We start from the raw sequence: 13,006 nt of genomic DNA on the forward strand, positions 1-13,006 counted from the left end.
TCATCTACTCTGCTTTATCATGCTCCTTTATCATTGGCAGGAAGAACAATATTCTTTTGCATGTTCTCCATGACAGCAGGCAGGTAGAATTATTGTTCCTGTCCTCCAGAGTCTGATGAAACATTCCTTCCAAATTCCTAAAAGAGATTCCTTTTTCTTACTTCACAAGAAGTGTAAACTGCAAGTCTCAAAAGAAAAGCTGACCAGCAGGTTCATGCCCTGAACTTGCTGGAAGACATTCCAGCTCTATAAGAAATCAAAAGCCCCTGGTATTCAACCTCCTTTCCCCTGCCAAAGTACAGGCAGGGGATGCATTTTTATCAAAAATCTGAGGCCAGTATTTATTTTGTCAGGAGACCCAGAGTATGTTTTGTTTTATTGTTTTTCCTCTTTTTAACCCAAGGAACCAACAGAGATTCTTTCAGGTGGTGAGCAATAGGAAGTTATATAGATTGCAACACAAAACTGAGTTTATTTTTGACAAAATATAAATGGAAGAGACATAATTAAAGGAATATCTGACTTTCAGTCAATCACAAAATTCATCTTTGAGCATAAGGGCAAAGCTTCACTTAAAAATGTCCATGAATTTTGCTAACGGAGGACATCTGTTACAACTTCCACTTTACTGAATTCAAGTACAAGCATAGTGACTTAAGTGTACTGGTAGCTCAAACAAAGAGATTTGGACTTGGTAGTGATAAATATAATTTTCACCAATTCTTTTAGTGCATACACATCTTTCATGTGGCAATGCATGATGAAAATTAATGACGACACCGTGGATGTTGGTGTTCTCCATATTTACAGAATTTTGCTTTGACAGCATATGACTTTTGACATGACTTTTTAAAGTAGTTTAAGGTGGTTTGGAAGCAAAGTATACAGCAAAACAGATGCAAAATGTTCTATAATATGAAGTGCAATTTTTTTCCCTGTAAACTAACAAACATCACCACTACTATTTGAATATTTTGTCTAATAACAGATATGAAAAATATCGGATGTTCTGTGAAATGAAACCACCCTCTTTTGCAAAGGAGCCCCAAAAGTGGTTGCAATGAAAATGCTGAAAATAGGCCCAGGTGAAGTGTTCCTCCCCAGACTGCTGGGGGCTGCTGGCTGCTAACACTGGACAATGCCCCACCAGAGCACTAGTGACAGGCGGCAGCTGTCCCAGCTTTGACTGACGTGCCAGATGTAACATGACAAACCCGACCAGACTCATGACTCAACCTTCTAAATAATGTATGCTTTACCACCACCCCTATAAACAAGTTTGCTGACATTCACGTACTTGGCTTTATTTCACTTCAAATGGAAACTCAGCTTGAGTATGTCCAAGTAGCATTTTCTCACCATTAGGATTTCACAAAAGGACATTGACTTTGTAAATTGATCATGGGGTGGGTTTTACCACCGAGAAGTGCAACCACACAAAACAGCCACCAGTGCATATTAAAAAAAGCCCTGTTACATACTAAGATGCCACATGTGTGGATAATACAATCCGAATGAACGGTGTTATATGCACATGGCTGAAAGAAAACCAAACAGGACACAGTCCAAGTGCCTGAGCCCTCAAGCACAACTCACTAAAGGTGTTTTGTCCTCTGCTCCTTCCTCACCTCCCTCTCAAAGCATTTATCTGAAATTAAAGAGGATTCCTTGTCTAGGCAAGAGTGGTAGGTTTGGGTCCTATGTTATCAATTACAATTGTGTAAATAACTTATTAGTGTGGTTACTGCTCGCAGGAAAATTTTGGCTCCACCTGAAGATGATGCTTATACGTGTGCCCAGGTCTAAGTACATGAGACGTCCCACCAAATTCTACAGAATTTTAATGTTCTAAAAATCAGGCATTTTGTTAAGAATATTTCAGAATTATGGTTATATATCACAGGCAAAACAGAGCACTGTAACAAAACCCAGCACACACATGCGCAGAGAAGAAATATTCTCGATAAGAAACAGTATTACTTGTATTTTGGAAATTCTCACCATTTTAGAACAGGCTTTCATAAATCCATGTATTAAAGTATTTCCAAATTAAAGTAACTTCTTAGTGATTGCAGATGCAGTTAGTTTTAGAAATACTGTTCAATCTAATTACATATTTAATGTATCATTATTACTCGAATATAGCCTGAGGGCATTTGGCCTAAAAAAAAACAGCGATAAAAAAAAGCACAACTCTCTGACTGAACAGTGGTGCATTATACTGATAATTTCTATTTTAAAATGTCATTGCTAAGAAAAAAATTAATTTTCTCCTTATTAAAAAAGCAACACAACAACTTCCTCCACGAGGTATTTCTAAATCAGGGAAAAAAAAAAGACATGCAGTTGGCAGTAGCACTCAGATACAACTATGGGGGAAAAAAGAGGTTTCTCTTAATTCAAATATTTTGATCTTAATATTAAATGATCTCACTACAATCCTTGAAATATCTCACACAATTTGTAAACAACATGCAGAACATAAGAACATGAATGATCTGTGCAGAAATGAAAGTCCTTAAAGTATTTGCCTGGCTACATATGTGAAATAAATAATACATTGCAGTAGCTCAAGTGCCATGCTTGTCTACTAGAAAGACAAAACCTAAAGACAAGTTAACAGAAATGGGGAAGATGCTGAGTATGTGAACGAATGGTGAACTTCCTGCTCAAGGTACATCAACTCAGACCAAGAATTGCCAGAGTCTTAGGAAGAACAGGGTGAAATTTAAACAGTTTAGAATTTTGAGCTTTATGGTTTTGAGATTTAGAGAATACTCAGAAACCTTTGCAATCACCTTCATTCTAAAAGCAATCTCTTTGCAGTCTTACAGGACCTGCATAGAATGGTCATGGATAAATGACTGATGTTTTTATTTAATACATAATTTCATCCATCTTATTCGGATGAAAAAAGAAAAGTAGCATAAATGTAACAAATAAGCACATCATGTTCACTTAACATACACATCTGAACAAAATTAAAGCTCAACCTTTGCAATGCTTAAAAGATAATGTAAATTTCACTGGAATGCAAAAAATAGTCAGAAAAGAGTAAAAATTTTACCAAGGGAAGCCTACAGTAAATTTTAAAGAAGTTACTCTAATCACCCCCTGAAAAGCTTCTTATAATGTGCAGGAGTTCTGAAGCTTTGCAAGGGCTTTAGTCACAGTCATTTCTGTTTTATGTAACCATTTCCAGCAACATGACTTAAGAGCTGGGAGTACTGGATTCATTACATTAAAGCAACATGATACGCCATTACATCTTGTCACAGTACACACATGAATTAATGGCAAAGCAGCATAATCACTCTGAAAACAAAACAACTCTGCATTAGCATGCACTTTGTTAGGTAAAACATACATTTATGACAGTAACAGACTTAAATTATGCAGACATTTATGTTTTAGTAATGTTTGGAAGTGCAAAAGCAGTATTTGTATAACGCAGATGTTGACTGCTCTTGTTCCCACCAGTGATACGGATCCTCAGTTTTTGATTACTGATGAAGACTAGGTATCAGACAGTATTAGTACATTACTTTCTGTAATTCATTGCTGGACACAGAGAGCTAAAGATTCAAATATGTCTAAAACTACTTATGTGGTTCAGCCACAGACAGAGCTGTCAAATCAGTATGTTTTTCTTCAAATGCATAAATTATTAACAATGTACATTATTTGACTGCGTGCAGAAAGCACTCAGTCTATGACATTTTCAACTTACAAATTTTAAGAAACAATGAGTTTCTAAATGAGAAAAGAAATTCAGACACAGTTCCACTGCAGCATAGCCACTTTACCCCCATACCATTAGTCACGCTGCCGTTGGCTGCTCTCATGACTACTGATATATCACGTAACTGGAGTGCAACCCGAGATACAAAATAGTGAAACATGATTAGTTATCCACAAAGAACTAGTATACTACACTTAAAGGAGAAAATTCCATTAAAAAGGTCTTGTGAGGGTTTTGCCCAATATTTTTCTCTAAATGCAACTAGTGGGAAGTTATGTAAGTCCCAAAAATTCCAACAAATTAAAAATACCATTTGATTTATGGGTCTAGTACTTACAGTGTAAATGAAGCATATTGCTCCATTCTTTCCAAGTTCTTTAATCATTCTTGTTAACTGTATTTTACAACACATTAACATTTTAAAATGTCTTTATTGGATGGCAATTGGCAGAGAAAGCTTTTTCTGGTCTTCTGTTTACTGACAAGATAGCTTACAAAAATATGGCCTCTAAAAATCCAGCTAAGTTAGTAGTAAAACCTGTGCATGAATTGGCTTTTTAAAGTGATTAATATGAACAGTTATTTGTAATACTTAATGGCCACAATTCTGCGAGTGTTCTCTGTAATTAGGGCTGTACATTGGCCATTGGAAATGGTCATAAAGTTTCATTAATTGACTGAGTTTAACTCGTTAAAGTTTCTTCTAAAAAGCCCCCAAATGTAAGACTTCTTAAAGCATTAGTCTGCACATTAAATAACGTGAATACCCACACATGTGTGTACATGCAAGTACAGTCTCATTCAAGTGGGCAAAAGATATTTCTGATGTCTTTGTAAGGAAAGGCCTCCTACCACAGTAACAATTCCTATCCTCTGTAAAAATAGTCACATGTAGACTGTATTATTAAATAGAATACAATAACTAGTTTTCATTGCTCAAATACCATACTAAGTCATAATTCCCTCCCTGATTTCTACTCCCCTTAAGCATTGCCTCAGTTGTTCCAGAACAACTAGGGGATCTGGACAGAGGCAAACCAGCCTGCCAGTGAGCTGGAAATGCTATCAAAGGACAAAATTCCATTTGCATAAAGGGCAGAAGAGGAAAATCTCTTGCTTTTAGTGGCCCCATCAACAGTTTTTCTTCTGCATTTTCTTATGTGCCAGTACTTGCCTTCAAATCCAGCAAATACAGCTTACCAGCGAAGCAAATGAGATACTATGGGTCTGCTGTTACATCCACCATGCAGACTACAAGAAACACCAGGGATATTTGAAATGCGACTGATTGGCCTATCATGGAATATAAACTCTTTACCACACAAACACCTTGCTGAAATCAGCACCAAATGGAAGTGTTTTGTTTCAGTCAAGAAAAAGCCCATGAATGAGTGCTTGCTGAATTCTCTTGGGACCTTGAATTCCTGCTGAAGATATCAAGCACCATTATCAATACACAGAGAATGGCAAGACATGAATCTTCATTCCAAGTGATGCTGCCCAGTATGTCAAAAACTTATCTTAAGGCACACCCAATCACAGTAAGCAGGACTGGCCTCTACCAGGCAAGGTCCTAAACCTGGGGAATTAGCCAAGGAAGATCCTTACCTCTGTTATTCTAAGCCACAGCTTTAGATCTTTTACATTGGCAAAAATTTTTATTTCTGGGTCAGGCTAAAATACAACCTGTCAGCCAGATGCTGCAATCTGTGAGCAGCAAATACACATTCTGAGTGCCAACCTTTTGCAAAAAGCATTTTAATGAGATTTAAATAAAAAAGTCAGCAAATGTTAAAATTCAGTCACATGAAACCAACTGCACCCAGCAGACTGATAGAACAAAGAAAAAACACTGCATTTTCTTTCCAACATTTTGGTTTATAAGCATAACCTGGTTGTAACTTCTGGGGACTTCCTAAATGTTTCCTTGGTTTTCCTACCAATTCTTTAACAACACATACCAAGAAATTGGATATGCTCTACATATTGTATTAATTGTACGTAGAAGATTCTGCCACTATAAACTGGTTTTCACATATAGACGTTTCAAAAACTTAAAACATGGTTCTGCTTTGCAGGAAAATGGGCTGTCTATAAAGTTTTGAGGTTTTTATTTAGCTTTTTGGAAATTCCAAATCATAATATTTAGAGGTGTTCATAAGCTTGGTCACTGCACACGACAAAGCCAAGCTTTGACAGTGTGGAAACCATGAACAAAAATGCTTTGGTCTTCTGCAGAGCGTGTTAAATCACTAGTAGGATATTTTCCAATTATTTTACAGAAATTGTACAGACTTTAAGTTAAGATGCTTAAATGTCATAAATCAATCATACCAGCACCATTTGTGCCACTGTAGTAAAGATTACATCAGTGTTTCCATTATAAAAACCCTATTTTTCTAAATCAGCCCTAAAAACTGGCTCCAGCCTGAAGTTTGGCAACCGAAGTCACCACTTGGGAGTAATTCTTCTAACCATATTTTTCTTTAATGGATTGGCTTTTCAAGCTACAAAATAGTCCTGAAAAAGAAAATTAGTGGTTTCAAATTTTGGTAAATTTCTATCCCTCAAAAACATTGTTTTAAAACCTGATAATTTTGCATGTTATAAATCTGCAATGTAGACTGCTGCCTTTGGGTAATTTGGCCATAAGCGGTGGATAAAAATCACCAACTTATTTAATTTAAAAATAAATGCAATTTTCCATGAAAACTTTTAAGCCAATAAAACTTTCAGAAACTACTTTCTATAGCAAGATGCAGTAGACATTGCATGAGGAAGCCTTTATGATTAACTTATGCAGCAGATATTCCATACATTTTAATTTTCATGGTAAGAGGTATGTAATACTGGATTTTTGATCAAATCCGGTCATATTCGAGACAATTCTGCCCTTTGGCAAGACAGATCCACCTGTGAACTTGACACACTCCCTAACAGGTCAGTGTAAGCACAGAAAAAGAATAAATACTCTGATACCACTAGAGCCACAGAACTCTTTAGGATGTATTATTTAAAAAACTTTATTATGAAATATCAATTCAACCTACATCTAACAGTTAATTTTTCTCATGCATTTTAAGTTATAAGAATCATCAATTAGGTTTGAAACTAGTTTAATTCTAGCATTCTAGAAAGACTTTCAGATATTGGCCAACTTCCATAAGACACCTCCAACCAACACCACGAACATGATTTGATCTTCAGGCTCTCAAAAGCTTTCTGATGGACATAGGCTCAGCAAAAAAGGAATTACAAGCCCAGTCCCATCCACTGCCTGTCAGCAAAACTCGCCAACAGCCCTGATAAGCTTTAGACTGAATCCTCCAGGCCGTCTGAATTCCTAGTAAATTTTTTCCTAATTCATACTCAGGGAAGAAAAAAGGTTTGGAAAGCTGTTTTCATAAGTTCTGAGAAACTTAGCAGCTCATATGCTTTTTGTGAAAAGTCATTTTAAATATATAATCATTGCTAAATTATAGCATTAGTTGCTTGAGGGGAGGATGTCTGGTTTATATTTAGGCCTTATGTCACCAGTGCCAATTTTTATTACTACACATCTTGGCTTTTGTCAGTTTGCTGCAGAGCTGTATTTTCTTTTCTCAAAACAGCTATTTGCCATGAAAAAACATTAAAGATATTTGCCCTCTTCCCCACACCATTTTGTGATATCAAGTTGCTGCACAGTCATACAATCTATATCATGAAAGTTATCACCTAAATATTTAACATGCTTTCAAGGAGACAAGAGAAAAATACAGATACTGCTGTCCATAAAGTACATTCACAGAAAGCCCTTGGCGATTTTTTCACCCCCATCATGTGCAGAGGTACAATAAATATAAAAAGTAAGACAACAGAGAAAGCCAAAAGGATGAAGAAAAGACTGATACAATTAGTACAGAGAGAGATGCTATGCTTATTAGTTTTGGTGTTTCATTAGCAGATATTGTAATTGTTGTTTTATATTTGCTTTGTAATCAACGTATATTCTTTTGCATTAAAAAAAAAACAAACAAAACCCCACAACAAAATCCTGTTCGGTGCAATATCTATGACATGCATTTGGATGTCATAGATGGATGTCAACCTAAATACTTCATTTGAAAATTCTATCTAGGACGACCAAGTGTTTGGTGAGAAACAGAGAACAGAAAATGGCACTGCAGGAAATCTGCTGTAAAATATTGGCATTATAAAGAGAGATGATGAGATAGATTAACACTGGTCTTCAGCCATGTAACACTCCTGCACTGGCTTAGAACCAATCTAAGTCTGAGTGTGAAGCTGTGCACATTTTAAGACTCAGCAAGGCACCTTCTAAGCAGTGCTGGCTGTGCAATAGGTGCCAGCCCCCTCACTGAAACATGCACAAGCCTAGGACTCAAACCACTGTCTTGGCTGAGATGTAAAAATCATGCTCGTTCATTTTTTCATTCTGTTTTTTGTTAAACAGTGCTAGTGATGGGTTCCCAGTCAAATTTCAAACCATAATTATATGATATGTGCTACCTATCAAAATTATACAATTTCAGCTGTATGTGAATATCTGTTCTACCCTATGCAGAAATAATCCCACTCACCACTTCATATATAAAAGTCACCTGTGCTGCTTTGGAAACAAAGTTACAATTCTTTATTTTCTGACCAGCCCTTGTGAAAATATTGTATGTAGGGAAATTACTGTCGTATTCCACCATTAACTGCTTGTACTTCTCTGCTCTCTAAAGCAATCTGTCCACATCAGGCTTTAAGCAAGGCTGGTAGGTAGCATTGTGACACTTTACTAACAATGTTATTAGTGTACCAGGGCTGGAAAAATAAAGACAAAAATTGAGTATTTGAAATTTAAATGGAATGAAATTCAATATTGAAAATCAAAATTATTTTTGAATAATCAATTCATTTTTGTTTTTCACATTGACTGACTTACACTGAATCATTTTCAGTTAGGGTGATCAAGCTGTACACCCTAAAATCCACCTACCATACAAGAGATCTTTAAGATTAGGTTCTTGAATGATGTTTTTTCCCACAGCTACAGAGGGAAGGGACTTTGCAAGAAATGTTGATGTGTAAGGAAAAAAAGAGGAATGGTCATGGAAAAGGAGAGACCAAAGTTATCTACACACTGCACAACTGCAATAGACTCTACCAGGAAATTCAACAGTGTGTCCTAGAATCAAGCACAAAGAAGGATCAACTGTGGCAGGGAGAGGATGGAAACAAAAGCTCACTGCATGCCTAGCAGAAGGAAAACATGGAGACCTATGGACAGGAGGAGAGAAAAGAGTACACCCTGAAGGGAAGGTGTCCTAAAAATGCAATATCCTGTACGACTTTTTAGGTAAGAAAGTCAAGCTTTGTGAAGCCAGAAATTCTGCATCTCTCTTTGAGGTTTAAAGATGGTTTTGGTTATAAAACAGGAAGCACAAGTTTGTTTGTCCAGGCATAATATTCTCAACAGAGATCATAAGAACCTTAAAGCAACTGGCTACTAGTGAAATTAGCTTCAGTATTTTTTAAGAAAAGAACCTGTTCAGTAAAATTCAGTTGAAAAATAAATATGCGCCCATTTATGGTTGGAGATGTTTTCTGAAAAGCAGAGTCCAATTTCAGCCAGGGCTGCTGATAGAAAAGATCACAGCTTACAGCAATATTTCACAGGAACACATGGATTCCTAATTATTTTTTTTCTGACATACACAAAAACCATTCTCTTCTTTTAGCCACTTAGTAAAACAATCATACTATTCGTGTATTTGGGAACTTTTATATACATCTTAATTAGATCTTGCAATATCAACATTTAATTTTAAAGGCCCAAAGTAATGACACATGCTCACATATATCTGAAGCATACCTTCTTCTTGAAGACAGGGGTGAAAGCTTCAGAGCAATATAAATATTCCTGTCTCAAAAGACTGAGCAGGCTGTTGTCAGAAAAATCAGTCCTTTCATTTTAAAAATTGATGGTGTCAATGGCTCAAAAGCTTTCCCACCACTTACCTCATTGCAACGTTGTAAGACTCTGGATGAATGCAAGTTTGGTCCAAAGGATTGGGCTGCTGTGAGGCACATGATGGTAGTTTACTCTTCTTTTTACCCAGTGCACCTGCTTTAGTCAAAAGTGCACGACTTCCAAGTTCATTTTTCTTATTACTGCCAGAAATCAAAAATGGACATGTCACTTTCAATGAAGATGATCCTGGTCCGGTGTCCACACACAAAACCAATATATTTTTTTCCCTGAAGTCCTCAAACAAAAAAATGTATCAGAACATCAAATTACTCCTACTGTAAACGCTCCTTTCACTCCTCTTTCTTTTTTTTCCTAAATCACAAGTGGCTCCTGCTTTTGGAGGACAAAAGAGAATGCATTGAAGGACCTGAAACTAGCTAGCAGTGGTGTTTTGGGCTCCACTCATCACCTCCTGGCAGAAAGGCAAACATATTTTCCTCTTTCCATGTCAATTTTTAAAATAACCATAAAAGACCTTCACATAAAAGGCACAAAAATTGTTTCATACAGCAATCTAAAGTCAAATTGATTAGAAAGGATAAAAATGAAACATCAAAGTTATTTTCAAAAGCTTCTGGTTATGTCACCTGGACTCACAAGAAGTGTTGTGGAGGCAGTGCTGTTAGAGCTTTACTTTGGCCTTAAAATCTATTTCTCAGGTTATACACCGTTCCAAAGTTATGAAGAATCTGATTAACATCAGAACTGTGTTCCAGGAAGGTTAAAAAACTCCCAAAACAATGTTCACATTTCACCAATGAACATTTGGAGGGGGGAAAAAGCCATCAACCTTTTTTCATTGGTTGTATTGCAAACTAGAGAACCTAGAACAGATCTCTACAAGGTAGGGCCTATCAATCATAGAGAGCTTTGGAAGCAATTTCTTTGGTCTTCTGGTGCTTACAGCGAGCACCATTTGGCCTGCAGCCTATGCCTCCCTGCCAGATGGGCAACCAATCTGTACACCTTCCACCTGGGCAGAAAGCCAGTCCCCATGTGCCCACGTCCTGCCTGGAAGTTACGCGTGTGCTGTTCGGCCAGCAGCAACTGGGAATACAGCATTGCTTCTGAGCACTGCCCCTGGCTAAAACATAGTGTCTGCTTCCCAGGAAAATATTTTTTTTGAGAAAAGCCAATGGGGATGGAGCTACTGCCATGCCCTTTCTTAGTTCTTTAGTTTGGAAAGAGAAATGAGAAAAGGCAGGAGAAGAGACATTGTGCTAGAAAGGGCATTTCCAGTTGTAGAAAGGTCAAGAGGAGCACTATGAATGGCTGAAAGAGTAGAAGACTTGGTACAGAATCAGGGAATGAGATGACAGAAGAGGATGATGCACTGTTGACAAACTGGACTTGGGGAAAGGCCTCACAGGAGCCTTTCCAAAGGTTTTGTATTTCAGACAGAAGACAGTCACATCAAACTTGCTAGGCACAGGAGTATAATACAGACACAGTTTAATCTAGGCAGATACTCAACTTCCTCTCTCCAGCTAATGAAATTGAAACTCCAAAAATCTGCACTAGTTTACTACCATTAAGTTCTGCAGAATAATCTTTACCATATTCAATTAGTTAATTTACAGTTCTCTGTATTATGTCTGAAAAACAAGACTAAAGTTTTAACATCTCAGATCACAACACTGCTGCACGACAAACTTTTTTTACCAATTCAGAGGCAAAATTTTTACTTTAACTTACATATTTATCAAAAACTGACTTAGAGGACTAGGCTAACAAGCCATGACAATTTAGGAGAAAAACTATCTTCAACCATGGACTTTAACAAGTTAATTTGTTGTCCTTCAGAGCACAGAGCACCCAGTGGTCCAGGATTCCTTGAGTGTCAAGCATGAATACAAAGCAGAAAAGGGAGAAGGAGTCTTCTTATTCTATTTTAGACAATTTATTCAGAACAGTTAAAATCTCTATTACCTGCAAAAAGTCTTTATATATTCTTGATTGAATCTGATGAAGCCAGCACATTGTTGGAAGGTTTTGGGACCCAAACCTTTAACTTCTTTGAGCTGTTCTCGGTTTATAAATGGTCCGTTCTTCTCTCGCCATTCAATTATATTTTTAGCCCTGTTAGTATTCAGTCCTGCAATGTGTCTAAGAGAAAATTTACAAAAAACTTTTATTACCATTGAACAGTCATTATTGCAAGTGCTACCCGTTACAAGGATACACATTCCTATAGAAAATCTGGTTTATAAAACTTCAAAACTGCTAAGAAATTAGCAAATAGACTCCCAGACCAAAGGCACTGTCTGAAAAGGATCTTAGTTCTGTGGAAAGAACCCACTCAAGTCAAGCAAACTCAGTGCAGCAATCTAGTTCCGTACATGCCTAACTAGTAAGCCAGGGCTGTGTAATTTATGATCTGTTGGCTATTTCCGTAATGCCAGTTCAATTTGTCATGTCTTATGGCCTGCCCCCAGCTGCCCTCTTCAGGAAACAGCGTGGGAGGAGGGTTCAGAATAGATAAATCGTTCCTGTAAGAACAGCCTCCTCTCAGCCCTTCCAACGGTACTGAAACACCTTGCCTTGCACATGAAGGGCTCAGGTCTGCTACCCAGAAGGAGAGTGGCTGGGAGCAGCTTGCCTTCCTCAAGCAGTTGAAGTGATCCACAAAGCTTGTTTCTTTTCTCTGAGCTCTTCCTGAAATAAAAAGCAGCTGGGAACAGGCTGCATGACTTGTTCTGAGGGCAACTTGGACCTGGCCAAGAGCTTACCTGTGAACTGCAACAGTGGTTAGTGAGGCTCCTTCAGGAAGCTGTGGGTTTGCAGCACATTTTCTGTATGTACATGTGAGTAAAACTTTCTCTGTGTGGAGTATGTTAATTGTAAAAAGAGAGAGAAGAGCTCTCATGTGGAGTTACTCACGGCACCAGTGAAGGAAATGTCACCCACTAGGCTTTATCTATCTGATGCCTTTGTTTTAAGTCAGCAGCAGCAGTGACCTGTTTGTGGAATGGCATGAACTGATTCCAAAAAACACTACCAGCAAAACCAGCAAGAGTCATAAAATGTCAGGGGGAAAAAAGAAAAAAATATTTCCATATTCTCATGCTCAAGCAAAAGTTAAAAAAATAGTCCGAAGTTGATGAAAGCTCAGAATGAAATTAGAGGGACACACCTTTAACCACAGACAGAATATTAATCATTAGGAATGGAATTTTCTTCAAAAATTTCTTAGAAACATTGAGAAATCCAGCTTGTTTATACTGACAAAGGAACATTACACA

General features: G+C 37.3%; 1 protein-coding gene across 3 annotated transcripts in view; it reads right to left on the minus strand.

The window, feature by feature from the left end:
* Nucleotides 1-13,006, minus strand: part of SRBD1 (S1 RNA binding domain 1) — a 124,513-nt gene that overhangs the window by 4,006 nt on the left and 107,501 nt on the right. For all 3 annotated transcript variants that reach the window (XM_026791097.2, XM_005483087.4, XM_026791096.2), the window contains exons 20-21: nucleotides 11,694-11,870; nucleotides 9,752-9,904 (exon numbers count right to left, since the gene is read on the minus strand). In XM_026791097.2, coding sequence (XP_026646898.2) covers nucleotides 9,752-9,904; nucleotides 11,694-11,870 — 330 coding nt within the window. The remainder of the gene's footprint in view (nucleotides 1-9,751; nucleotides 9,905-11,693; nucleotides 11,871-13,006) is intronic.

The sequence above is a fragment of the Zonotrichia albicollis genome, chromosome 3, assembly GCF_047830755.1.
Source record: "Zonotrichia albicollis isolate bZonAlb1 chromosome 3, bZonAlb1.hap1, whole genome shotgun sequence".
NCBI classification, from domain to species: Eukaryota; Metazoa; Chordata; class Aves; order Passeriformes; family Passerellidae; genus Zonotrichia; species Zonotrichia albicollis.